Here is a 25,485-nt window from a genome sequence, read left to right on the forward strand (position 1 = left end):
ATGACGAGAGGTAATCAAAACCCTGGCAGAGAATATAATTCAGTTGCTGCAGTCCCGGATGGTACTCAGTTACGAGGGGAATGTTCCTCTGTGGCCAGACTGTGGGACTTTGGGAGGTGGTGGGAGACTGGAAAGATAAGGCACGGGAGATTTGTTTTTGTACAAGGATGGGAGGATAATTATGGTCAGTGAAGGCTTCAGTGAGACCCTCGGTATATTTTGAGAGGGACTGCTCGTCACTTCAGATGCGATGACCACGGGTGGCTAGGCTGTACGGAAGGGACTTCTTGGTATGGAATGGGTGGCAGCTGTTGAAATGGAGGTATTGCTGGTGGTTAGTAAGTTTGATATGGACGGAGGTACTGATGTAGCCATCTTTGGGGTGAAGGTCAACATCTAGGAAGGTGGCTTGTTGGGTTGAGTAGGACCAGGTGAAGCAAATGGGGGAGAAGTTGTTGAGGTGTCCTCACCTTCAATCCAGATAGCAAAGATGTCATCAATGAATCTGAACCAGGTGAGGGGTTTAGGATTCTGGGTTTTTAGGAAGGATTCCTCTAGATGGCCCTGAATAGGTTAGCATAGGATGGTGCCATGCGGGTGCCCATAGCCATACCGTGGATTTATTTTTAGGTAATGCCTTTAAAGGAGAAGTAATTGTGGGTGAGGATATAGTTGGTCATGGAGACTAGGAAGGAGGTTGTTGGTTTGGAATCCATAGGGTGTCTGGAAAGGTAGTGTTCGACAGCAATAAGGCCCTGGGCATTAGGAATGTTAGTGTACAGGGAGGTGGCATCAATAGTGACAAGCACGGCACCGTGTGGTAAAGGGACAGGAACTGTGGAGAGTTGGTCGAGGAAATGGTTGGTATCTTTTATATAGGAGTATAGGTTCCGGGTAATAGGTTGAAGGTGTTGGTCTACGAGACCAGAGATTCTCTCCGTGGCGGCACAGTAACTGGCCACAATGGGGCGTCCTGAGTGGTTGGGTTTATGGACTTTAGGAAGCATGTAGAAGGTGGGAGTGCAGGGAGTGGGAGTAGTAAGTAGAGAGATGGACTCTGGGGAGAGGTTCTGAGATGGGCCTAAGGAGTTGAGTAGTGACTGGAGATCCTGCTGGATTACTGGAATGGGGTCACTGTGGCATGGTTTGTAGGAGGAAGTATCTGACAGCTGATGGAGTCGTCCTGCCACATAATCCTTGCAGTTCAAAACAACGGTGGTGGAGCCTTTATAAGCAGGTAGGATTATAAGGTCAGGATCAATTTTTAGATGGTGTCCTGCGGTTCTTTCTATGGATGTAAGGTTAGTTTGCATGTTGAGGGATTTGGGGAATGATGTAGAGGCAAGGTTCGAGGTTAAGAAATTCTGGAAAGTTTACAGGGGGTGGTTTGGAGGCAGTGGGGGTGGATCACGGTTGGATGGAGGAGTGAACTGAGTTAGGCAAGGTTCAATATTAGTCTTTGGTTGAGTCTGATTGGTCGGGTTGGTAGCGAAAAAGTGTTTCCACTGTAGGCACCGTGAGAAGGTCTTTAACAAGTCCTGCATAACTGAATTTGGGAGCGGGGCAAAAGGTGAGGCCTTTGGAAAGGACTGATATTTCTGTGGGGCTAAGGGTTTTGGAGGAAAGGTTTGTGATTGTGTTGCGGGTCTGTTTAGGTTCTGGGTTCTGTGTGGTGGCGGGAGGGAGTTTTGGAGGGTGGGGTAAATGTAGTAGGTCTGCGAGACAGGGTTTGTCAGCTATGAGGGGACGTGGGAGAGGTTTGGAGGTGGTTGTAGAAGTGGTGGACAGTGGTACTCTGAGGTGGGAGTAGGAAGTGAGTAGGTTGGAGAGCTTTTTGAGGTGGCATTGTGCATGTTGTTCAAGATCCTGCAGGGCAAGGGTTTCAATGTGTGTTATGGGTTCCAGGAATTTGGGATTGCATAGTAGGAGAATTTTGCGGATGGAGAGAAGGTACTGCAAGGAGGATTGGGGTTGGTTGATATGGTTTTGCAGGACTATGTTGATGAGGGCTAAGGATTGGCGGACTCTGAACAGGTGGAGATCATTGTGGAAGGAGAGGTGGCAACCAGAGATGGGTAATTTGATGGTAAGGCCATTAGGGGGGATTTCATGAGCCAAGCAACAACGCAGGAACAGTATGTGGGACTGGGATCTGGCTAGGAATAAGGAAACTTTATTGTATTGATCCAGGTGGAAAGAGCATGGATCCATGTTGGTGCAAAAAATCCGAAAAATAACGTAAGAAAGTAGAATTACGTCTGAAAAATTACATAAGAAAGTAGAATTACGTCCGAAAAATTACGCAAAAATATACACAAATACTGTTCCTGCATTGTTGCTTGGCTCAACCTTCGTTAGTCACTGTCCTAGCCCATCCAGCCCCCTCCTTGTTCACATTCCAGCACTACACAGCCGTCATTTCACCGCCACACCCAGTCTTTTAATTTCTTTTATTTCTCTCCTTTCCGCTACTTACCCCCTCCACACCTTCCCTCCTGCCCTCCGTCTAAACTACAACACTTGACCATACTATCCCTCCCCACCCAAGCCGCCTCCTTACCCCCACCCAGTTGCCACTCCCATCATGCACTGGTGCTGCTGTTTGCAGTGTGGTCTCAGCTCGCTGAGACTGCAGATGTGTGTGCAAGTTGCGTGTGTGTGTGTGTGTGTGTGTGTGTGTGTGTGTGTGTGTGTGTGTGTACGTACTGCTGACAAAGGCCTTAATGGCCGAAAGCTGTAATTGTGTGAATCTTTTTATTGCGCCTATCGTGACTCAGCATCTCCGCTATATGGTGAGTAGCAACTTTCCTTCTCTGGTATTGTTGCATTCCATCCTGGATTTTCCATTGTTTGATTTTTACGTAATGACAGCTATATATGAATTAACAAATGAAGACATAACTGACATTTGGTTTTGCGAAACAATTACAGGTCTGGATTTTTAAATTTAGGGGAAGTAGTCATAATATGTATTGCAAACAACATATACTGTTGAAAGACATTAATCCATTACATTTTATTCACACATACATACATAAAGTTACTATACATTCTAAGTAAATGCAATTCCAAGTAACAATAACAAAAACTGCACAGAATTATGTATGGTAATGTCATATAGTAGACGCTGAATCATTTGACACCTCATTAAATGAACTACCGTAAACATTGTTGTATTTCCTGATCACAGGTTATTTCTGACGAAACAAATATGTCACATAGAAATATTCAGTGTTATATTATACTGTAATTGGTAGCAAAGGAATCAAAACATTAAATATATGTTTAGTATTTATGATAAATTCTTCAAAATTATAAAATTAACAATAAGTGTGCTAGTTTTGATTGTTATGACTGTACAAATACTTTGGCAGCTACGTTCATCAAATGAGCTCACTCCAAGTCATATTTTAATTCACTTTTGTACATAAGCAAGTACTGCTCAGGTGTTCACTAAACTTCAGTTGAAGTTCAAAATTATGCATTCACCTTTTTACTGGAATCTCAAATCAGTGTCTACTGTAATCAAAACTCAAAAGGACATAAGTGCTGCCAAGGTATCTCATCCTCATTCATGATTTAAATAATGAACAACGCAGTCGCAGGCTTTCCAAAAACAGCAGTTGTAATGAACAAAACTGCTCACGTATTAATGAAGATGCAAGATCAATATTTTTTTGTTACTTCTGTAGTTTACATCTAACAACGTCTACTATGTGTCATATGATTCATTTTGATCATTTTTAAGAAGCACCACACAAAAGTATAAATTTCGTTTTTTTTTTTTTTTTTTTTTTTGGGGGGCGATTGAACTGGTAGTATGGAAAATGTTGTTGTATGAAATGGCTGTTAGATATATTAAAATAATTTGACTACATGGCTGAATATGGGAACTGGAGGATAGCTTTTATATTAACTAGTGATTTATAGGGAGGTGGAGGGAAGAGAGCCTTCCATCTTAGTTTGAGTTTGAGGTATTTGATGTGGGAGGCAAGACTACCGGACTTACTTCGATTTGTAGGGGTGGACTGGTGCCAAGACATCCAATCTCGGGCAAAAAATCGATTTGATTACTCTCTTAAGAGCCCTCATGTGAAAGAGTAATGTACAAGACAAAAACAGCAGATGCTTCTGATTTTCTACAAGATATATATCACACAACTTTATTAATTGAAAATATTACAGTTTGTGCATCAGTACTGTCTACTTTTGTTTTCTGTTGTACAGAACGACAGTTCTTGATTGTCCTGAATGTTGGACATGTGATGTGATGAATGAGAGAGAACACTCCCTCTGTTCAGTTCCCTGCAACTGTTTTCTAGAGAGACTAAGCAGAAGATATACTAATGATATAGACAACAGTGTTCATGTTTTATTTCTTCTTCTCCATTTCCTCTTGATGTCAAAAATCTGCATTCACTTGTATATGTAGACATGTAGAGCACAGTGCTAGTATTTATTAACAATTGTCATTTATTTTCAATAGCAGACAGGAAATTTAGCATCCTCAGCTGGCAGACTGTTTCTATCACTGGCCCTTCCTGTAGCTTGGTCCTATAAACAGTGAATATTGACATTTATTATTTGCTCAGAACGAAAGTAAGAAAGAGTGGGGGTGGGGGTTTACTGTTTGCAGGTAACAGAACATTATCAATTAAGATAGATTGCTGTTCATCATCAAGGAAGTGCCGAGCAGTGAGCAGGCTACTTTTGGGGTACACACACTATTAGGGTTATCTTTTAGCTATCCATCAAAATCTCTCTTCAGAGGAATACTCTCTTTCTGTCATCTCTGTAGGCATTATGGCCCACTTGGGTGAGCAGAGATCTTGACTGGGGTGCATAATGTGTGTACAGAAGACGCTGAGGTCGGGAAGGGGGGACAACAGGGCAGGTGTGGGAGAAGATGCTGTAGGGTTGACTGCAGGAGTGTGCAAAATCGTGGTGTGGACAGGATGGTGGGCTGCTATAATCTGCTCATCATAAGAATAAACCTGGTGTAAACATTGCACTATGTATTCTTCTGCATTTTCTGGAACCTCATTGGATTTCCATTTTAACTGCGACTGTAGCCAAGCTGTCTCAAGTACTTTCAGTACGATAATAAGGGTATGTTTTGTGCTGTGCATTACACGCACATCAACTTAGCGATAATACGGGACAACAGCGTTACCAGCGCATTTAACTTGGACAGCACTGGCCAGTCAGCTGGTACAGCTAGCCTGCAGTGACGTGGCCAGCTGCAGTTCACATGTAAAAAGAGACGAGCAGAGGAGCAATACAGCTTCGAATGTCATTTAATTTTTAAGCAGAATGAAATAATACACAGAAAATCTCACACAATACGCTCCTCAGAAAACTAGACGAAAACCGTAACACATTATTGTTTTTAGCTAACGTACTATTGTAATTAAAAACAAGAATTATGAAAATTCCTGACTTAACCACAGGATACTTTTTCTGCATAAGCTGTGTGTAACATAAGAGAGTATTGAAGGATTTCATCGTATAGTTAAATATTGAAGCCACTGAAGATAGTACTTAGTCAGTTGTCTGGCAATCTCTTAGCTCCTTCCTTATCCAAATCTGAGCAATAAATTTCAGTTCTTGCAGTATCACCTGCTACGTTGATAATGAGCGTATGAACAACAGAATCCACGAAGCCAACCAGGCGCAGCATTTTCTCTTCTTCTTTTATGGCGAGCTGTTCTATATCCTGCCAGCATTTGGTAGTGATGTGTGAAAAAGCAGCATACATTAGTTCCAGTACATCTGACAGCTTAACAGTCTTGTTACTTCTCAGGCCAAATCCCGCAGCTTGGCTCCAGGTTGGTTCTGTTGGGCTCATATTTTAATGGTGTAGTAGCAAATGTAAGAATGCAGCATTTGTATGATGTGCTTGATGCTGTGAAAATGATTGTTTTTAATGTTTCTATGATAGTTATCTACCTCTGTGGTATAGAATGATGGACATAGCCCGAATAAAGAGGATTTGGTTTTTCATTTTTGCCCTAAAAATTAAATTGTTATGTTTTCTTAATTTAAACAACCTTTATGAGCAGTCTTTCATAAAACATCGATAATTAAGAATTTGTATTTGAAAGGGAAAAAGGAATTTCGCTTCCAATATGTAATTAGAAACAAGAAGACGTTCATTATTCATAAAAAATGACAACTAATTTTGTAATTATGAGATGTAGGTATTTCAAGTTGAACAGGGGAGGGGGGAGGGGGGGAAGAAGGGGAAGAAGAAGAAGAAGAAGAAGAAGGAGAAGAAGAAGAAGATACAGGGGAGATTTGAACCAACACACGAATAACCGCACTTGGATCACATGCCATTGTGCTACCAACTGCGCTACACATTCAATGTCAGTTTAATCAACATCTACATTACATACAATGCTAGGAAAACTTCAAAGCTGATTACCTCTATAAATTTATGAAAAACATTAAGAACAGTCTATTTCTTGGCACTTTTTAACTGTGTTCCAGGTATGTGTTACACTATGGAACAGAAAGCAGCCTCAGTCAATTTTATACTGCGCGTTTACAGCACGACAATCAGAGCACAACACTGCAGAGGCTGTGACTGTACACGATTTTTGAAATAAAAACTACATAGCTAAAGTGTAATTAAGAAAAACGTTGATGGCTGTTAATACATTTGAATATCTTAAAGCTTCATTTAATGTAACTTAGCAATAAGATATCTATTACATAAGTACGAACTACTTCCAAGAGCATAACAACACCAATGTACGTGTGCCACAGTTTCTGACCAACCATAGCATTTGCGTTTGTTTACATCAGGTTTATTCTTATGATGAACAGATCATAGGTGCAGCTGTCCCATCCATCCATCCACTGTCCTATCACAGGCACCTGCTACCCATAAAAGGCAGTGCCACCTGTGAAAGCAACTATATAGTCTAAAAATGCACCTGCAACTACTGTGGGGCATTCTATATGGGCATGACCAGTAGCAAATGGTCTATCAGCATGAAGGGCCACCGCCAAACTGTGGCCAAGAGACAGATCAAACACCCAGTTGTCGAGCATGCCACACAAAACAGTGTACTAAACTTCAATGACTGCATCACTGCATGTGCCATCTAGATTCTTCCCACCAACACTAGTTTGCCTGAATTGTGCAGGTGGGAACTCTCCCTACAACACATTGTTCATTGGTTTAACCTCCTCGATCCCCACCTTGTTCTTACCTGCCCCCCTATCCTTTTTCTGCTACCATTCCACCTTTGCATAAGCCTGCTGTCCCCCCTAGCCCACCTGTATTATCATTTCCCCTTCTCTCCTCACTTCTTCTACGCCTGCACAACCTCCAGATGCTGCACCTAGCAGCTCTCCATCCTGCCTGCACCATTTTCCTCTGCACTCCCACAGGTATCAGTGAGCCTGTCTGTTGCTAAATGGCTTCTCATTGTGGTGAGCAGCAATCTGTCCATTTAACATTGTTGTATACACAATACACTTTTCTATACAAAATAAGCAACTAACATTTTGGTCAAGACTGTTCTTTTATTACAAACCAGTTAGCTCATACTTGTTTCTGCGTAACGCTGCAGCTCATTGTATGTTACCTGCATAATTTACAGTCTGCCACAGCATCTTTTGGATGGAAAAGTGCTTTAGCTAAAAAACTGAACTATGCTTGACGTTTACCCTTATTTATCAGATTATTGTTAACCCCAGCAAACTACACAGCTAACTGGTGTCAATTTAATACAAATTACTCACACAACTTCCAACCTTTCAGCTAAAACATCCCCCAATTTGATATTATGCACAAAATAACATTATGTGTAACTGAACAATGGAAGTGGCAAACAAATGCCTGACCAAAACTGCAGCACTGAATTTTGAACCATATTGCAGATCTTTTGTTTGTACAGTGTATTAAAATTCATTCCACTCTACTTTAAAAGTATACATACATACATACAGACAAATGTCACCAATGACCTAAATTGGCTAATTTACATTGTATCATCTACTAACCTGCAGTGTCCAATTAAAACCCAATTTTGTTCAATTGGGAATCTTGATCTTGATGCATTAGACATAACTGGAGGGAAAGTGCCCTGAAGTAACTGCTCACTACTGAAGGCAGGCTGGAACAGCAACTGCAAAATTTTTAAGAGCATTGTTACTTTTCCCAAGTACACAATTCAGTGGACATTACTTCATGTTGTCAAGTAAAATTGAACTTACTCCTTGATAAGACTTCTCAGCTGCACAACTGTTGACACACAAGAATCAAGATTTTGTGCTGCATACTTTTGACCACCTTCATGGGGTTTCATAAGAGAAATTATTTCATTGCGAACATTTGATAGTTCGTCAATAATGGAGAGAAATTCATCTGCAAAGTAAGCGAATTTTATCTCAAGGTTGCTTGCATGCTAACAACACTGAAATATTTAAGTATGAGAGACAGAGGAAGCAGGCAGGGGAGGACGGACAGACAGACAGAGACACACACACACACACACACACACACACACACACACACACACACACACACACACACACACACGAGAGAGAGAGAGAAAGAGAGAGAGGGGGGGGGGGGGGGGGCTAATTTTTAAGCTCAACAACATAAAATGTTACCTCTTGACGCATCTGTCACTTTCAGGACTGTTAATGGCACCTGCCCACTTGCAATTTTCATATCTAGATTTACTTTTTTTAACATTGTCTGCAACTGATACGTATCATCTGAAAGCAAAAAAGTCAGGTCACTGTAATACTTAGTGTTTGACAATTTTAAGCTATAATCCAATACAAAAGTAACAAGACATAAGTATTAACCTCAATTTTCTCACAAATGCACAGAAATGCAATGGTATTTCTAATTACAGAGATTTATAGCTTATGATTTTTGAGAGAGAGAGAAAGCTGTCTCCTTGCTAGAAGTAAAGGATTCCTTATATCACATAAACATATTACATCACAAGGATAGCCAACCATAACCCTTTCTTGTGGTATTACTGACAAAGCAGTTAAACTCTGAAATAAACATCCTTGACTGAGCTATATGACAATTCGGTCATCAAGATTAGAACTGTTATGGAGAAATATTACAATTTAATTGCCAAAGAATAAACAATGTATTACTCTACGTTGAAGTGACAGATTTTACGACATGTGTTTGTTTCACTTCAGACAATATTAATTTTTTGCAATTTTCAGCAATTCTTTCCCATCCAGTGTTAAATATGTTTTAAATATATTCTGATGAGAACATCACATTCTTATCAGAAAATGTACTTGTATGACACTACTGACATAGTACTGTTTAATGATATTGTGTGCAAAACACCTCACACTTATGTACTGTGGATTAAATAGAAACTCTAGTTATGTGAGACTTATGCAAATGTAATTTGGGTCAGGAAGGAGAGGGAGGGGTTGTCAGCAGATAGGTTATCAGTGCATTAGTAGAAACAATTGTCAAAATAAAATAGCATAAAAAAAGGATGCACTCTTCTCCAATCTCAATCACGGTTATCCACAGAACTGCACTAGTTGACATCCTGTTAGATAGTGTATAAATGAGCAGATGTTTTAAAACTTTTAATTAAAACAAGTCACATAAGAGGAAGGCTGAAATAAATACACAAGGACACGTGACTGGCTGACCACTTACAAAAGAACACGGACAAGCTACACATTCTGAGGACAGATTAAAAACCTCTCCCTAAAAGTTTAAGGAACAAATCATAAATTTTGCACCCTTCCAGTCTTACCACATTCATTTGACTGTCAGCTGAAGTAGAGCAAATCTGTCAGCAAATAAGCTGTTGCCCTCTTTGTCTGGATATATGAGGGTTGAATGAAAAGTAACGCCTCCACCTTTGTTAATTGGGTTTGGATGGGAATATTTTAATAAATCAAACACATAATAATCCTTAGAATGTGATCTCCAGTTACCAATGTTCACTTTTCCACATAATCACCAGACAACTGGATATATTTCTGCCAACTATGTGCAAGTTTTCTGAAGCCGCCAAGGAAGAAGTCAACACACTGTTTCCGCAACCACAGTCTCTCAGTTACCTCAACGTCTTCTGACATCAGATGCATAATGATGTCCTCGCAGATCGTCTTTCATTATCAGGAACAGATGGAAGTCAGAGGGTGCTAAATCTGGACTGTATGGAGGATGCCGTACGGTGGTGAGGTTGTTCTGAAGTTCTGCTGTGGTGGCACATGAAGCGTGTGGTTTGCCAAGCAAAGCAATAACGTCACCCACACGTTATTGTGAAATGCCAATTGTGCTTGAAATTTCTCTCTGAGTTATACGACAATCATCCTGAATCAATCTGTCAACATTTTGCTTATGAAACTCGGTGGTTGCTGTCACTGGACGTTCAACTCTGTTTATCACGCAGGTCAGACGTTCCTGCTTCAACATCTTTAAACTTACTTGCCCAATGACGCACAGTACTCACATCAAAACTGTCCCCATAAACTGCTTTCATTCTCTGATGACTCTCTTTTGGGGTGACACCCTCTGCTCTCAAGAATTCAATGACTGCACATTGCTTAAATCACACTGATCGACTGTCTGCGCAGGGTTCCATACTTTACACTGTAACAACAGAATTGTTCAATGCTAAGGCTTCCTGCCAACTGAAGCTATAGAGAAGAGGCTACTGAACAAGCCAGTACTTGCCGCATACCAATGCTACCACCTATTCAAGACTTACTAAGTTGGAAGCATTACTTTTCAGTCAAACCTCATAAAAAAATATGTCGTGCAGTGATCTATGCCAAGCCTGTACTCAACAAACAAATCTTGAGCTCTTTGAGGTGCCCTCCCCCCCCTTTGGCTGGCACAAGCAGCGCGGCAGGTAGGGGGGTGGGACAGGTTCACGTAACTTGTCAAATGCCAAATGCTACAGACAGAGCGAGTATTACCTCCTATGAGATTTGCATGACTTTTAGGAACATAATTGTTGACTACCAACTGCTTATCTGTCTGCTGTGTGTTTCACAAGGACATCAATATATGGTGAAGAAAACAGACAACTTTATTGATGATGCCCAACATAAAAAGGAAGAAATGTTAGGGTTTAAAATCCCATCAACGTGGTCATTTGAGACAGAGCACAAACTTGGAATGTTTCCAAGGATGGGGAAGGAAATTGACCATGCCTTTTCAAAGGAACAATCCTGGCTTTTTCCTGGAGCGATTTACAGAAAAAATGGAAAATCGAAAGCTTCAAGGCCAGATGTGGATTTGAGCCATTGTCCTCCAGAATGCAAGTCCAATGTGCTGACCACTGTGTCACCTTGCCTGGTACACACAACATAGTCCTACAAGCACGTACTAATTTTATCTTCAACTTCTGTAAAACAGCACATACAAACATCTACAATTTGTCATTGATTTAAGTGACAGCAATACTTTTCTATAATGATGCTAACACCAACTGTAAAACAACTTTAAGTTATGTAGCTGTTACTTGTGACCTACACAGGGTTAGGTACAAGTGATCTCGTTGCGTTGAATATCTCCTTCTTATTATGGTATTTCATTTATATGTGTGAGCAAAAATTTTGGAAACACATAATTTTTCACTCAAATATACTGAAACTCTTGTTATGGAAGTACAGACAGACTGAACCATTTCTTTTGAACAATTCCCTAATATCAGCACCCTTGCTAGAACTGTCAGACAAATGTCATTAAAATAATATAAATTTAAAATGGGCAAAACAATGAAGTTTAAGGAGTGAAACAACATAGAAGTTTAATAAGTGAATTCACTCATTTACTTACTCATCCTCAAATGCAGTCACATACTGTACAACACTTAGTGACAATAATTGAAAATTGACAGGGCTAGTTCGCGTGAGCCACCCACCCTTGTGAAACAACACAGTATTTTCTCCAACAATTTAAGAACTGTTTAAAAATAAAATACCTTAATAGTTGCACCACTTATGTCCCTCCACCTGCTAGGACAAATAGGAAGATCAGCTAGTAAATTGGATACTGCCCTTGTCATGATATGAAACATATTCTGCTAAAATGTTGCATAATAAGTTTTACCAGCCGCAACTTCTTTTCCATTACTTCCTGGTACTCATCCTCCCAATGGTATATAAGTGTGTGAAGAGTGAGGGTGCTGCTTTTAGATGGCTTTCAACAATGCTATACTACGTACAGTGCGTGCAGGGCCCTTTGGCTGTTGTGTTCTCTAGTAGCTCATAGCAACAAGTTCCCATATGCATTTGTATCCAGCAGAATATTATCGCCTTCAGCAGGTAAAGTACGAAAAGGGTGTCTTGGATGAATATGAAAAATTACCTTGCTGGGTAAATGCTCTATGTGGCATGTAGTGGATTCAGGGAGCAAGAGCAGAGGATGAATTCTGTAGCTCGAATATGTTTGATAGAATTTGGTTCAGTGGTAAGACACTCGGAAAATGCAATCACTCTTCAAAGGAGAATGTTCACAAAATACTCCTGTGGCTGAGTGCAGAGTATTACTGAGGTCTGAGAGATCCATAACAGGACCACCAAGAGATATTCAAAGTATTCAAAGAAGGGCAGCACAAACGCATGTTTAACTCTTGGGAGTGTGTTACTGAAATGCATTTAAGATGCCATTCTTCCTGTGCTCCACACGGAAACAGCATGGCTAGAAACTAATATGTGGTAAAATGAGAAATACCCTCAGTCATGCACTTCACAGTAATTAGTAAAGTACTGATTTAGATGATGATTAATGATTATCTTTGGATATACTAGTCTTGTTGGTCCTTATACCTCATATCCATAATCCAGTTGAGGTAGCACAAATGCTTTACAGGACTGAAGCAATGATGTCCAATACTTCTATGTTGAGTGCCTTAATTCTTCCGGCCTTCAGGTGCCTTATATGTGGTAGTCAAGTGAACTTGTCATCAATTGACTCCCTCATTTGCGATAAATGTAAATATGCCTTGAACGGTGGAAATCTATACAGACATACTTGCCTAAGGAAAAGTAAAGTCTTCTTTTCATTGTCAATTGTACTAACCTTCTGAAGATGAGTTGCAGCTGGCAAATAACAGTCATAAGAGCACTGAACTGCTCTCCTCTCTTTACCAAGGATATTGTGATGGAAATATATATAACATTCACATGCAGCAATTTCTGCAGTAAGGCCATGGTCATTTCTATCTTCACTGTTGACTGGATTCAGCTCATTCATGTACCAAAGATTCAGATCAAGGCTTATTGTCAATGCTCTTAGTGCAATTGGATTCGCAGCTTCATATATGGAAGCTTCCCTTTTGAGACGTCCTCGACTGTATGACCTGATTCATCCAGCTCATCTCTGGTAACATTGCTTTTAACATCTGCAAGACTGACTGGTTGAATACTTTCCATTACATGGGAGGAATCATGGTAGTCTTTACCTGCATGGCTATGGAGTCTGAGAAGAAAACTGACCAGGAAAGAAGACGTTCAGCTTCTGAAGTTTTGTCTACCTAAGTGATGCTTTGCAAAGCGGAACAAAGTTCAAATGATCTTGTTGTTTAAAGACACCGGGGTCTTCATCAGACATCGCTTTTGATGAAGATACAAATGCTGCAGTCTGCACAGGAGAAGTTTCTCACAAATAAGAGCAACAAGAACCATTTGATTTTTATGGTCATAAAGAAATTTGAGGATGGAAGTATTCAAGTGTTACAGACAAAAGAAGATGGTGATTCATTACTTGTGGAAACAGCTATTTCCTGAATTGCTGAGTTTGACACTGTGACAGTCTTAAGCGAGGACATAGACGTGTTTGTACTTCTAATGGGTCGAGGAAACAAATCCAGCAACCTGTACTTCCATAACACGGGAAGAGGGAAATCAGCAGGAGTGTGGTACTCCAGCAATTCTTTCAATTTTGATCCTGGATTTGCGCCTTTCAGCCATGCCTTCACAGGATGTGATACCACGTCCTGATCTTTTTTTTTCAGGGGGGGGGGGGGGGGGGGCAAGGAAAAGGGAAATTAGTAAACCTTAGGGAGCAGGGAGCAACAAGCACACCTCAAAGTGCAAGCTGCTGAATATGTTAAGCCCTCAGTCTCTCAAGACTTAATAGCTCAGGCAGGAGAACAGCTGATGTTAGCACTGTATAGGAATTCCAACTACATGACTTTGGCCTAGCTTAGGTATGAGCTTTCTGTAAAACCTACCCCAAGAAAAACTTTCAAACATCAAAGACAACTGCCAACATTAGACACAGCAAGATGACACTCATTGTGATCTTACCATTAAGTGCAATCCTGGCTGGGGAAGAAAACTGACTCATGCCAGTGGGGCTGGAAGAAAAACTCATCAGGCTTGAGGCTTGTTTCCCGTGATGATTATGAAAGATGCGGCACCACACACACAACTGAAGATAGTTTCCTGTGCATTCAATACAGAATGCACAGCAGTGTATGGATGTCGCAAATTTCGATTGATCTGCTCCTCAATGTGCAAAGACTGTTGTGGCTTATACTGCGAGAATGCTCCAGAAATTGGGCATGACAAGGATGAAATAGTTTTTGAGGGTGGCGCTATGGCTCCTGTAGAGTTGATGCTGGACTGTGACCTGCCATAGTCCTCCAAATGACCTCGGTTTATTGAACTGTAATAAAATGTGAATCTTTGATATTTAATTTGTGTTTTTAATGTTGTCATGCCCTTTCATTTGTTCATTTGTGCAAATTTTATATTACTCAAATGTGAATACATATTGGCCATTGCTATGTACTTGGTTTTCATTTTAGCAACCCACTCTTATCAATTAAGACATGGATAAAAACAAAGAAAAATACACATGGATATACATAGAGAACACATATGTGCTCATTAGAGAGCAGTCTTCCCACTGGAAATTTCATTTCACCGAGTAATTTTGACTTAAAAGAAAAATAAAAAAAATGGAATTACTTTGGTTTTCAAGTAAGTGGACACTTAATAGTACATAAAACTGAAAAACTAGATTCCTTTGTAACATGAAATTTCATAACCTACAACTTTGATAACTTGATACTTTTCATTTGTAGCAGCCATTTTTGAGATACAGGCATTGGAGCCGACTTTTTAGCCAAGTTTGTAAAAATGAACAAACTTTGACATATCTTAACGGTCCGCTAACAGCTCCACCGATTTTGACATCTAAATATGTCATTTGACGAAAATTTAATACTCTTTAATTTTGGTACAGGTAACTTTTCAGTAGAATTCATTGTTCCCAAGACTTAGGCAAAAACCTGAAAAACGTGCCAATACTTCTTGGTTTTTTGATCAGAAAAAGTTGTCCCAAGAGTTTTGGAGGTAGAAAACTTCGATTAAACAAACACTTAACTATATACACAAGATAACAAAATAAAATCTACTAGGTCGTTTTTTTGCGAGTAAAAAGTACCCCGTTACTGGATTAACAGAGTTGCTTCAGAATCATATTCACAGTAAGATATTAAGATCAGCTGTGGCTATTTGTACAAGAGACATTCGGACATGTCATTAGTATGATAGTAAGTATATGGCCCTGTCCATATTAATACAAAATGCAATGAGATACAAAAATATTACTACTTGTAATTTAAGTAGATGATGATGAGACGGGAGATACGATACTGTGAGAGTTTGACAGAAAATGCAAAGATGTAAGTCGCGACAAGGCACCTGCAGTAGATGACATTTCTTCCCAATTATTAGGAGCCTTGGGAGAGACAGCCATGACAAAACTTCTACCTGGTATGCAAGATATATGATACAGGTGAAATAACTTCATACTGTAGGGAAGAATGTAATAATTGTAGTTTCAAAGAAGGTAAGTGCTGATAGGTGTGAATATTTTTCAAACCCTCAGTTTAATAAGTAATGGTTCCAAAATACTGATATGCATTGGTTGCAGAAGAATGGAAAGACTGGAAAAAACTGACTTTGAGGAAGACCAGCTTGGGTTCCAGAGAAATGGAAAAATATGACACACAATACAGAATCTATGACTCATCTTCAAATATAGGCTGAAAAAAAGCAAACTGACATTATAGAATTTGTAGATTTAGAGAAAGTTTTTGCCATTGTTGTCTAATATACAATCTTTGGAATTCTGAAGGTAACAGGGGAATGGAAGTTTGTCTACATACAACCTTTACAGAAACCACACTGCAGTTGTACGAGTTGAATTATGTTAGGAAAGTAGTGGCGGAAAAGGAAGTCAGACAGACTTGTAGTCTATTCCCAGCATTATTCGATCTGTGCACTGAACAAGCAGTAAAGGAAACAGGGGAGAAATTTGGAAAAGAAATTTATGTTCTAGGAGATGAAATAAAAACTTTGAGGTTTGCAAATGACACTGTAATTCTGTCAGAGACAGCAAAGAAAGATTAGTTGAATGTAACACACAGCGACCTGAAGAAAGGTTACCAGATTAATATCAAAAATGTAAAGAATGGTAATGGAATGTTATTGATTTAAATCAGGCAAAGCTGAAAGAGTTAGATTAGGAAATGAAACATTAGAACTAGTAAAAGAGTTTTGCTATTTGCAAGAAACTGACGTGGTGGACTATACAAAATGCTGACTGGCAATAGTAAAACAAGCATTTCTGAAAGAGAAATTTGTTAACATGAAAGACAAATTTAAGTGTTAGGAAGTCTCCTCTGATGGTATTTGTCTGGAGGATAGCCTTGTATGAAATGGAATGTGGATGATAAGCAGTTGAGGTAAGAAGGGAATAGTGTGGTGCTTTAGGAGACTGCGGAAGATGAGATGGGTAGACTGGATAACTAATGAAAACATGTTTATAGGATTACGGAGAAAAGAAATTTGTTGCACAATGTAACTAAAATAAGGGGAGGAAGGAGGAAGAGGTGTGTGTGTGTGTGTGTGTGTGTGTGTGTGTGTGTGTGTGTGTGTGTGTGTGTGTGTGTGTGTGTGTGTGTGTGTAGAAACAGAACAAGTTTTGAGCGCAGTAAGCATGTTCAAAATAGACAGAGGGTGTAGTAGTTATGCAGAGATGAAGCAACTTGCACAAGACAGGCTAGCATGGAGAGCTGCTTCAAACCGATTTTTATGACTGAGGACGATGACGAGAACGAAGTCCTTTGTACTGTAAGGCATGAGCATGATGCACATCTTGTTTAATACATTTACGATTTGATTGAGCCATGCTGCGGCTTGCATTGGTGCTCTTTGTAGATTTCTGCCCTCTGTTGGAGGCCAGACCGTACCCTTTAGTTGGCATGTTTCCGGTTGTTTGTCTGCTTCTTGTCTTCACTGGCACCACTCGTTTCGCATGCGTTGCCTGTCCACTAGTGGCAGCAGCGGCAGTTATCGATATGTAGTAACTGTTACCTTGTCTTTGGGGCGACATCATCGTGTTTCCGGATCGTGTGAGTGGGCCTGTTCAGTTGGGGACTCAGGAGGAGCCAAGACCGTGCAATGCGAGAACACGCCGGGACTGCTGGCAGCACGCATGGACTGCTGGATGGAAGGGCTGTGGTCACGAGGGTGCACGTCCTCGTCGTAAACCAGATCCTGCAGGCTTTAAGGTGAGTGCATTTCAATTCAAGTACAGAATCCTCCACAATTGTGATATCTTGCTATTCTCCAGTGACTTGGGTTCGTGTTGCTGCTCGTAGTGTCACCGAGGCGAAGAGCAGGGAGTCGAGTGCTTGGGTAAAGCGGATCTGATTAGCTTTCCTCACCGTCTTATTACTGTTTACTGTGTTCAGATTGTTACAATTTGTTTTGTTCAACCAGTGGTATTTTTCCTGCCTGGTGGCTGCTAACGCCGCAGTAACCTGCCCTGGGGGTTAGTGTATGTAACAGCAGTGTACGTTTCCTCGCCTTGCCGCTGTTGTTCGGTAAGAAGTGTAGTTTTGACAGCTTTCTTGACTGTAGGCCGTTTGCGATTCTTCTAATCCGGTGATAGTGATTCCTTCCTCATTCTGGGCCCTCTAAGCACAGTATTCTGGGGCATAGTGCAGTCCGCAGGTTCCGGATTTGGCGTATTGTTCCATTCTTGCATTTGGTTTATTGGATGTCAGGTAGTTTCAGCAAGATTGTCTTTAGTCATTCGTTAGACTGCCACTACTCTGACTTACCATCTTGTGACGTGACTGCAACTCTTGGCTGCCTATCTCATCACTTGCAAAAGTGTTTGTTGCCGGACCTTCTCAAACGTCAATTCCTGGAGCACTGTCTGTGACTGGTCCTTGTGTTTTATTATTGTGTTATTTATTACCATACCTTGTATTGCCTACATTAAAGGTTATGTATGTCTAGTTTATTATTCTGGTCACCTTCTGGAATAAATCTAGCAGTGTAAGAGTGGTGTTACAAGGTTACCGTCATCTTATTTCACCCGTTTGGTGGTCAGTTGCTTGTTTCTTTTAATTAATATTGCTTGTATTTGCTGTTTTACAGCAGGTTTTATATAATTGGCGTTCCTGGCGTGTAAGGCCTTCAGCCGTGATTGTGGTCATTTGCTTTGAAAAAATAATTCAATATTTGTATTTTAGCAGTAAGCCTTAAACCCTTATTTACTGCCATTCCTGGCACCTGATACCTTCTGCTGTGTTTGTGGCCATTTACTTTTTTAATATTTCAGTACCCGTGAGTTGTAATTGCAGCAAGTTCTTAAACATTTTTAATTTATTGCCATTCTTGGCATGTAAGGCCTTCAGCCATGACAGCAGTGACTTTTTTTTTTAATAATAAAAAAAAAACCTTATCTGTATCTATATTTTATGGTGATTTACTAAATTGTAACCCACTGAAAACACTATTATTTACACAGTTGTTTATTCCTTCATTAATAATATTTGGTTTTTTTATTTAAGTTGAGTCTGGGATTACTGTTTTAATAATAAATGTTTGTAACTGTAAAAGGCAACCAATAGTAACTGATTACGGCCCCGTCCACAATCGTAACCAAATCCTGCCTTTCCTTGACAACCAGGTTTCAACTGGTAGCAGAGCATGGTTATGATTGTACTATCACCATTTCAGTTACTGTTGGTTTGATTTGTTAAACATTCAACTGGTAGCAGAGCAAGGTTATGATTGTACTATCGCCACTTCAGTTACTGTTGGTTTGATTTGTTAAACACTGTTAGTGTTGTATGATTTCTGCCTTTGGTATTGTGTTCTGTTTCAGGGAATAGTGGTCATGCAATGCCCAGGGATCAGCCTATTGGGGAAGGACCACTTCACTTATTAGTTGGCTATACGACGTCAGCCTATTGAGGGTAGTTTTCCGGACTTAGCAGCCCGCTTGCGTGCTACCGTTCTTCAGCCGGTTGACACCACGCCGGATGTTGTGGGTGAGACAAAGGCAGCCACTGAGTTTTGGTTTAAAGCTGTTAGGAGTCTTGAGGACAACATCGGCTTTTTAGACGGCACTCAACCTAGTGGCAGTCAGTTAGACAAGGTGCGGGCACAGTTGATACACTTAACCGGATATCTGATTTAAGGGCATTAAAGTTAGAGGATTGTGATAGTAATCAACCACTGAATTGGGGTCCTTGGTAAATGAATTGCAGTTTGAGGTAAGACATTTAGAGCTTGATGGGAAGAGGATGGGGGAACAGGATTTGTTATCTTCCGGGCGGAGAGCCAGCAATCCCCGGAATGATGCCCGTATGTCCTCCAAGAGGATAGCTGGGGCATTTGCTAAATTGCCTAATCCCCTGGTGCATCTATTTCGAGACATCACATAATTAGCTATAGACTGACTCGAGCAAATTGAAAGGTTGTTATGGTTATTGGTTTGTTTTGAGCCACACACTGATGTGTTTGGTGTTTCGTATCAGGTAAATTTGTCTCTATTGTATCCTTTAACTAGAGGCTAATTGAGGACTCTGGTATCCAGGGCCATGGCAGAAGGGTTTTCATTGTAGCAGTTGCGGGAGCTTGTGATCAGTGAAAGATTAACCACAGGAGTTCGTAAACTGCTCGATTGTTGCTATATTTGGCAGCTGCAGCAAGATAGGGAGGAGTTGCATCAATACATGGAAAGAGTTTGGCCTTATTAGTCAACTTGCCAGAACAGGAGTTAGTTTCAATTGTCCTGAGAGGAATGCGAGTGGCAGATAAGTCACATTTTATTTTTTGTGGTCATCCCTCCACTTGGGAAGAACTTTGTGCCACCATTGTAGCGATATCCGAGTTGCCGCTCTCAGACAATAGACAGCGTGAAGTTAAAATTCAGCCCGTGGGCGTCACTGAGGGGAACTCCGGATTATCAACATCAGCTGAGTCTGCTTAAGGGGAATTGCAGCATTGTTACAGGTGCGGCTGAACAGGGCATTTATTTCGTACTTGCGTTCAGCCGGGGTCAAGAAATACTGCCCAGCTGGACGACCCCGGAGTCGAGCCTTTAAACCCTGGTGTGCCTGTGTTGCTGCTCCATCATCACTCCCAATGCCTTATATTTGTTTTCGAGTAGGTGGCTAACCTATTTGTGCCCTTTTGGATTTGGTAGCTCCTTTTCGTTATTGAGCTTGAAATGGTTTCTTGAGTTTGGTCATCTTGCGAGACTTAGGCTGGGCCCTTCTTCGGTGCAGAGATGTGGTGTTGCCAATGGGCAGGTGTTGCCTCTGCATGGTTGGGTCTGAGGGAGTACCTCTGTTGGGGATTTCTCGTGGCCCTTGTCTTTGGCCTTGGTTAAGGAGCTGCCGGTCGATTTGATTTTGGGATGTGATTTTATCAGTAAAACTGATCTTGTCTTGGATTATTTAGGGTACACCTTTTTCTTTAAGTTCCCTTCTGGTCATAAATTTGGGTTCTGTGAGTGTACTAAGCATAAGGTGCATCGAGATGCAGGAATGCTGGTTGCTGATGCTAAGGTTAGCAAGTTCGATCTCACCCATCTTTCTTTCCAGCAGGCCTCTGAACTAGGGGGTTTGTTGGAGAGGTTCCCAGAGCTTCTCTGTGATAGACTGGGGGTTACTGATGTTCTTGACTACCATATTCGTCTGTTGGACCATGTTCCCGTCAGGCACACCCCGTATCGTCTCTCACTGCCTAAGATGAAGATACTAAGGGGGTTAAGATCTCCAAAATGCTTGAGCAGGGAGTTATTAGGCTTTCTATATCCGCTTATGACTCCCCTATATTCCTCGTTCCTAAGGATCAGGGGCTGGACTCTTGGCCTGTGGTTCACTACCGTCGCCTAAATAAGGTCATCCTCGAATCGGTTCCTTTACCTGATCTTGTCAACTCTTACTTGGTTTGCCGGGGCTAATTGGTTTACTGTGCTCAACCTGAATCAAGCCTATTATCAGATTCCCTTAGCATTTTGTGCTGATTGGAATCTGTTTGAGTTTAATAGGGTCCCCTTTGGTTTAGCTACTGGCGCAGCTGTCTTACACGTTAGCTGGATAATATTCTTGGAGACTTGAAATTAGTCTGCGTTTACAATTACCTGGACGATTTGTTAATTTATAGTCATTTGTTTCAAGAGCATTTGGAACATATCCAGCAAGTTTCTGCTATGTTGCAGGGGGCCGGTTTGACTGTTAAACCCAATAAGCTGACATTAGCCAAGCAGCAGGTATCCTTCTTAGGTCACCTAGTGTCAGGCAAGAGTATTCACATTGATCAGGAGTGGACTAAGGCCTTGAGAGCCCTTCCGCCACCCACTGATAAGCGAGGAATTGCCAGGTTCATAGGGATGGCGAATTATTTTAGGCATTTTGTACCTAATTTTGCTCAGTTGGCGGCTCCTTTAAATGGACTGCGCTGAAAAGGGATGCGTTTTGAGTGGGGGCCTGCTCAAGAGGCCGTGTTTAAGCACATTAAGGCGGATATAGCCAATCCTCCCGTTCTCGGAGTGCCTGATTTTAATAAGAAATTTATTGTCCAAATCGATGCATCTAATGCAGGAATTTAGGCAGTCTTCCTCCAGGAGTTTGAGGGTCAAAGGCAGGCATTAGCATACGCGTCTCGTCAATTAACCAGCGCCGAGCGTAAATATTCTGTTCACGAATGTGAGGCATTGGCAGTCTTGTTCGTGCTGGATAAGTACCAGTTTTATCTCCAACATAGAGTATTTCAGCAAGAGATCAACAATCAAGCCCTAAGCTAGGTGCTAGCCAGGCCACGTAAAACTGGCAATATCGCGATGTGGGCAGTACGCATTTCAGCGTTTCAGTTTGAGGTTAAGCACATTAGAAGCACTGAGAATAAGCTCACAGACGTCCTCATTCGTATGTTTATTGAATAACCATCTAGTGAGGGTGCCCAAGAGGTTTCGGAAGGCAATTTTAGTTGTGTCGTGTTAGGCGATATTCCTCATTTGTTTAGTGACATTGCCAACCATCAGGATCAGGATCCCACTTGGGGACCTGTTAAGAAACAGCTTTCAGTGGAGGAGCATTTGAATGACTACATAATCAGTAAAAGGGTGGGACTTACCAAGGAGATTAATATCTGTCTACCAGGCACCCTAGTGCGCCCCGTTTTCCATTATTTTCACAACTTGTTGATTGGTGGGCATTTAGGAACCTAAAAGATCTTGCAGAAGATTAAGGAGCATCTAACTTGGCCGTCTATTCACCGAGACGTTAGAGAAATGGTTTCTCGGTGTCAGTTGTGTCCTGCGGCCAAACCGAATAACGCTCTTCAACAGGGGTTCCTTAGTTCCGAGCGTGAATCTTGCTCCCTGGACAAACTCCATATTAATTATGTGGGCCCCTTACCTTGTACCAAAAGAGGTACATTGGTATGTATTAGTTATTACTGACATGTTTTCGAGATTTACCTGGCTTCTTCTGAGTCGTAATGTGACTGCTGCCACCACCATTTCGCATCTAACTAACCTATTTAGTGTTTTTGTACCTCCTAAGCAAATCGTTAATGATAATGCGCCAGCCTTTTGTCGGATCCCCTCAGTGCCTTCTGTTTTCAAAGCAGTGTTAAGCATGTAAGTACCACTCCATATTATCTGCAGGGGTCTTTTGCGGAAAGGGTCAATCATAACCTTAAATCCGCACTGATTATCTTTCATCAGAACTCTCCCAGTAAGTGGGATTCTAGTCTGCCTTTGCCTTCAATACCGCCAGCCATGAGGCTTTGAAGGCCACTCTGGTTTTCTTGATGTTTGCTTATCCTGTTAATTCCCCCCTTTCAAACTTATGGGGAATTCAAGATCTAATCCCTGTGGAGATAACCTCCCAGATCGTCAAAGAAAACTGGAATCGTGCGAGGCGCAATAGTCTCAGGGCCCACAATAGACAAGCTGGTCATTATAATCATAATCGGCGAGCCTTTAGGGCTAAGCTGGGAGATCAGGTGTATGTCCGTAATTTTCCCGGGAGGGAGGTGCGCGTTGGCAACCCTGGAAAGTTTACTCCCCGTTTTCTGGGTCCGTGCACAATTATGCAGATTTTAGGCCTAGTTAATCTTCTGGTTAAGAACAATCGTACCGGTAAGCAATACTGGGTCCCCCTTAATCAAATTAACTTTGGTTAGGTTGCTAGTTGGGTCTTTTAACACACCCCCTGGGGTTTCTCCTTGAGAGCGGAAGGTTAAGCTGAGCTGCGGCTTGCGTTGGTGCTCTTCGTAGGTTTCCGCCCTCTGTTGGAGGCCAGACCGTACCCTTTAGTTGGCATGTTTCTGGTTGTTTGTATGCTTCTCATCTCGACTGGCTCCACTCATTTCGCAAGTGTTGCCTGTCCGCTAGTGGCAGCAGTGGCAGTTATTGAGATGTAGTAACGATTGCCCTATCTTTGGGGCGACGTCGTCATTTTTCTGTATGTGTGACTGTGGCAGTTCGATTAGGGCTCAGGAGGAGCAAAGTCTGCGCAATACGAGAACGCGCCAGGACCGCTGGCAGCACGCATGGACTGCTGGATGGAAGGGCTGTAGTCACGAGGGTGCACATCCTCGTCGTAGAAAAGATCCTGCAGGCTTTAAGATGAGTGCATTCCAATTCAAATATAGAAACCTATACTATTGCCATATCTCGCTATTCTCCAGTGACTTGGGTTCGTGTTGCTGCTTGTAGTGTCGCCGAGGCGAAGAGCAGAGAGTGGAGTGCTTGGGGAAAGTGGATCTGATTAGCTTTCCTCGACTCCTTACTACTATTTACTGCATTCAGCTTGTTACAATTTGTTAAGTTCAACCTGTGGTATTTTTCTTGCCTGGTGGCCGCTAACGCCCCAGTTACCTGCCCTGCGGTTAGTGTATGTAACGGCAGTGTACGTTTCCTCGCCTTGCCGCTGCTGTCTGATAAGGCGTGTAGTTTTGACAGCTTTCTTGATTTAAGGCCATTTGTGATTCTTCTACTTTGGTGGTAGTGATTCCTTTCTTGTTCTGAGTGCTCTAAGCACAGTATTCTGGGGGTGTAGTGCAGTCCGCCAGTTCCGGCTTTGGCGTATTGTTCCATTCTTGCATTTCGTTTATTGGACATCAGATAGCTTCAGCAAGATTGTCTTTAGTCATTCGTTAGGCTGCCACTAGTCTGAATTACCATCTTGTGAAGTGAATGCAGCTCTTGGCTGCCTATCTCATCGCTCACAAAAGTGTTTGTTGCCGGACCTTCTCAGAGGTCGATTCCTGGAGCACTGACTGACTGTGACTGTTCCTTGTGTTTCATTATTGTGTTATTTATTACCATACCTTGTATTGCCTACATTAAAGGTTATGTCTGTCTAGTTTATTCTTCTGGTCAACTTCTGGAATAAATATGGCAATGTAAGAGTTGTGTTACAAGGTTACCATCATCTTATTTCACCCGTTTGGTGGTCAGTTGCTTATTTCTTTTAATTAATATTGCTTGTATTTGCTGTTTTACAGCAGGTTTTATATAACTGCCGTTCCTGGCGTGTGAGGCCTTCAGCCGTGATTGTGGTCATTTGCTTTGAAAAAATAATTCAATATTTGTATTTTAGCAGTAAGCCTTAAACCCTTATTTACTGCCATTCCTGGCACCTGATACCTTCTGCTGTGTTTGTGGCCACTTACTATTTTAATATTTCAATACCTGTAAGTTGTAATTGCAGCAAGTTCTTAAAAACTTTTAATTTATTGCCATTCTTGGCGTGTAAGGCCTTCAGCTGTGATCACAGGGGCTTTTCTTTCTTTCAACCATTACCTGTATCTTATGGTGATCTGCTAAGTTGTAACCCACTGAAAACACTACAATTTACACAGTTGTTTATTCCTTCATTAATAACATGTATTTGTTGAGTCTGGAATTACTGTTTTAAAAATAAATGTGTGTAGCCGTGAAAGGCAACCAATAGTAACTGATTATGGCCCTGTGCACAATCGTAACCGAATCCTGCCTTCCCTTGACAACCAGGTTTCATTGACAATGAGCTTAGCACCAGTGATGAAGTTGTGTATTAACAAAACGTACAGCAAAATAATGTATGTGGCTAAGTAAACTTAAAATTGTGTGATTTTCATTCACCTGTGTTCACATTAGAGTCCTTCAGACATGCATTTATGTCAGAAGGAACAGACACT

At 41.3% G+C, this 25,485-nt stretch overlaps 1 protein-coding gene across 2 annotated transcripts in view; it reads right to left on the reverse strand.

Annotated features, from left to right (window-relative positions):
• The window catches only part of LOC124595052, a 171,748-nt gene that overhangs the window by 17,041 nt on the left and 129,222 nt on the right, over positions 1-25,485 (reverse strand). Inside the window, exons 6-9 of one of the 2 annotated variants that reach the window (XM_047133617.1) lie at positions 8,629-8,736; positions 8,230-8,380; positions 8,017-8,141; positions 3,802-4,554 (exon numbers count right to left, since the gene is read on the reverse strand). In XM_047133617.1, the coding sequence (XP_046989573.1) occupies positions 8,030-8,141; positions 8,230-8,380; positions 8,629-8,736 (371 nt within the window). In that variant the 3' untranslated portion in view covers positions 3,802-4,554; positions 8,017-8,029. Of the gene's footprint in view, positions 1-3,801; positions 4,555-8,016; positions 8,142-8,229; positions 8,381-8,628; positions 8,737-25,485 lie in introns of those variants that run through there. The other variant, XM_047133618.1, reaches the window with a different exon arrangement.

The sequence above is a fragment of the Schistocerca americana genome, chromosome 2 (assembly GCF_021461395.2).
Source record: "Schistocerca americana isolate TAMUIC-IGC-003095 chromosome 2, iqSchAmer2.1, whole genome shotgun sequence".
Taxonomy (NCBI): Eukaryota; Metazoa; Arthropoda; class Insecta; order Orthoptera; family Acrididae; genus Schistocerca; species Schistocerca americana.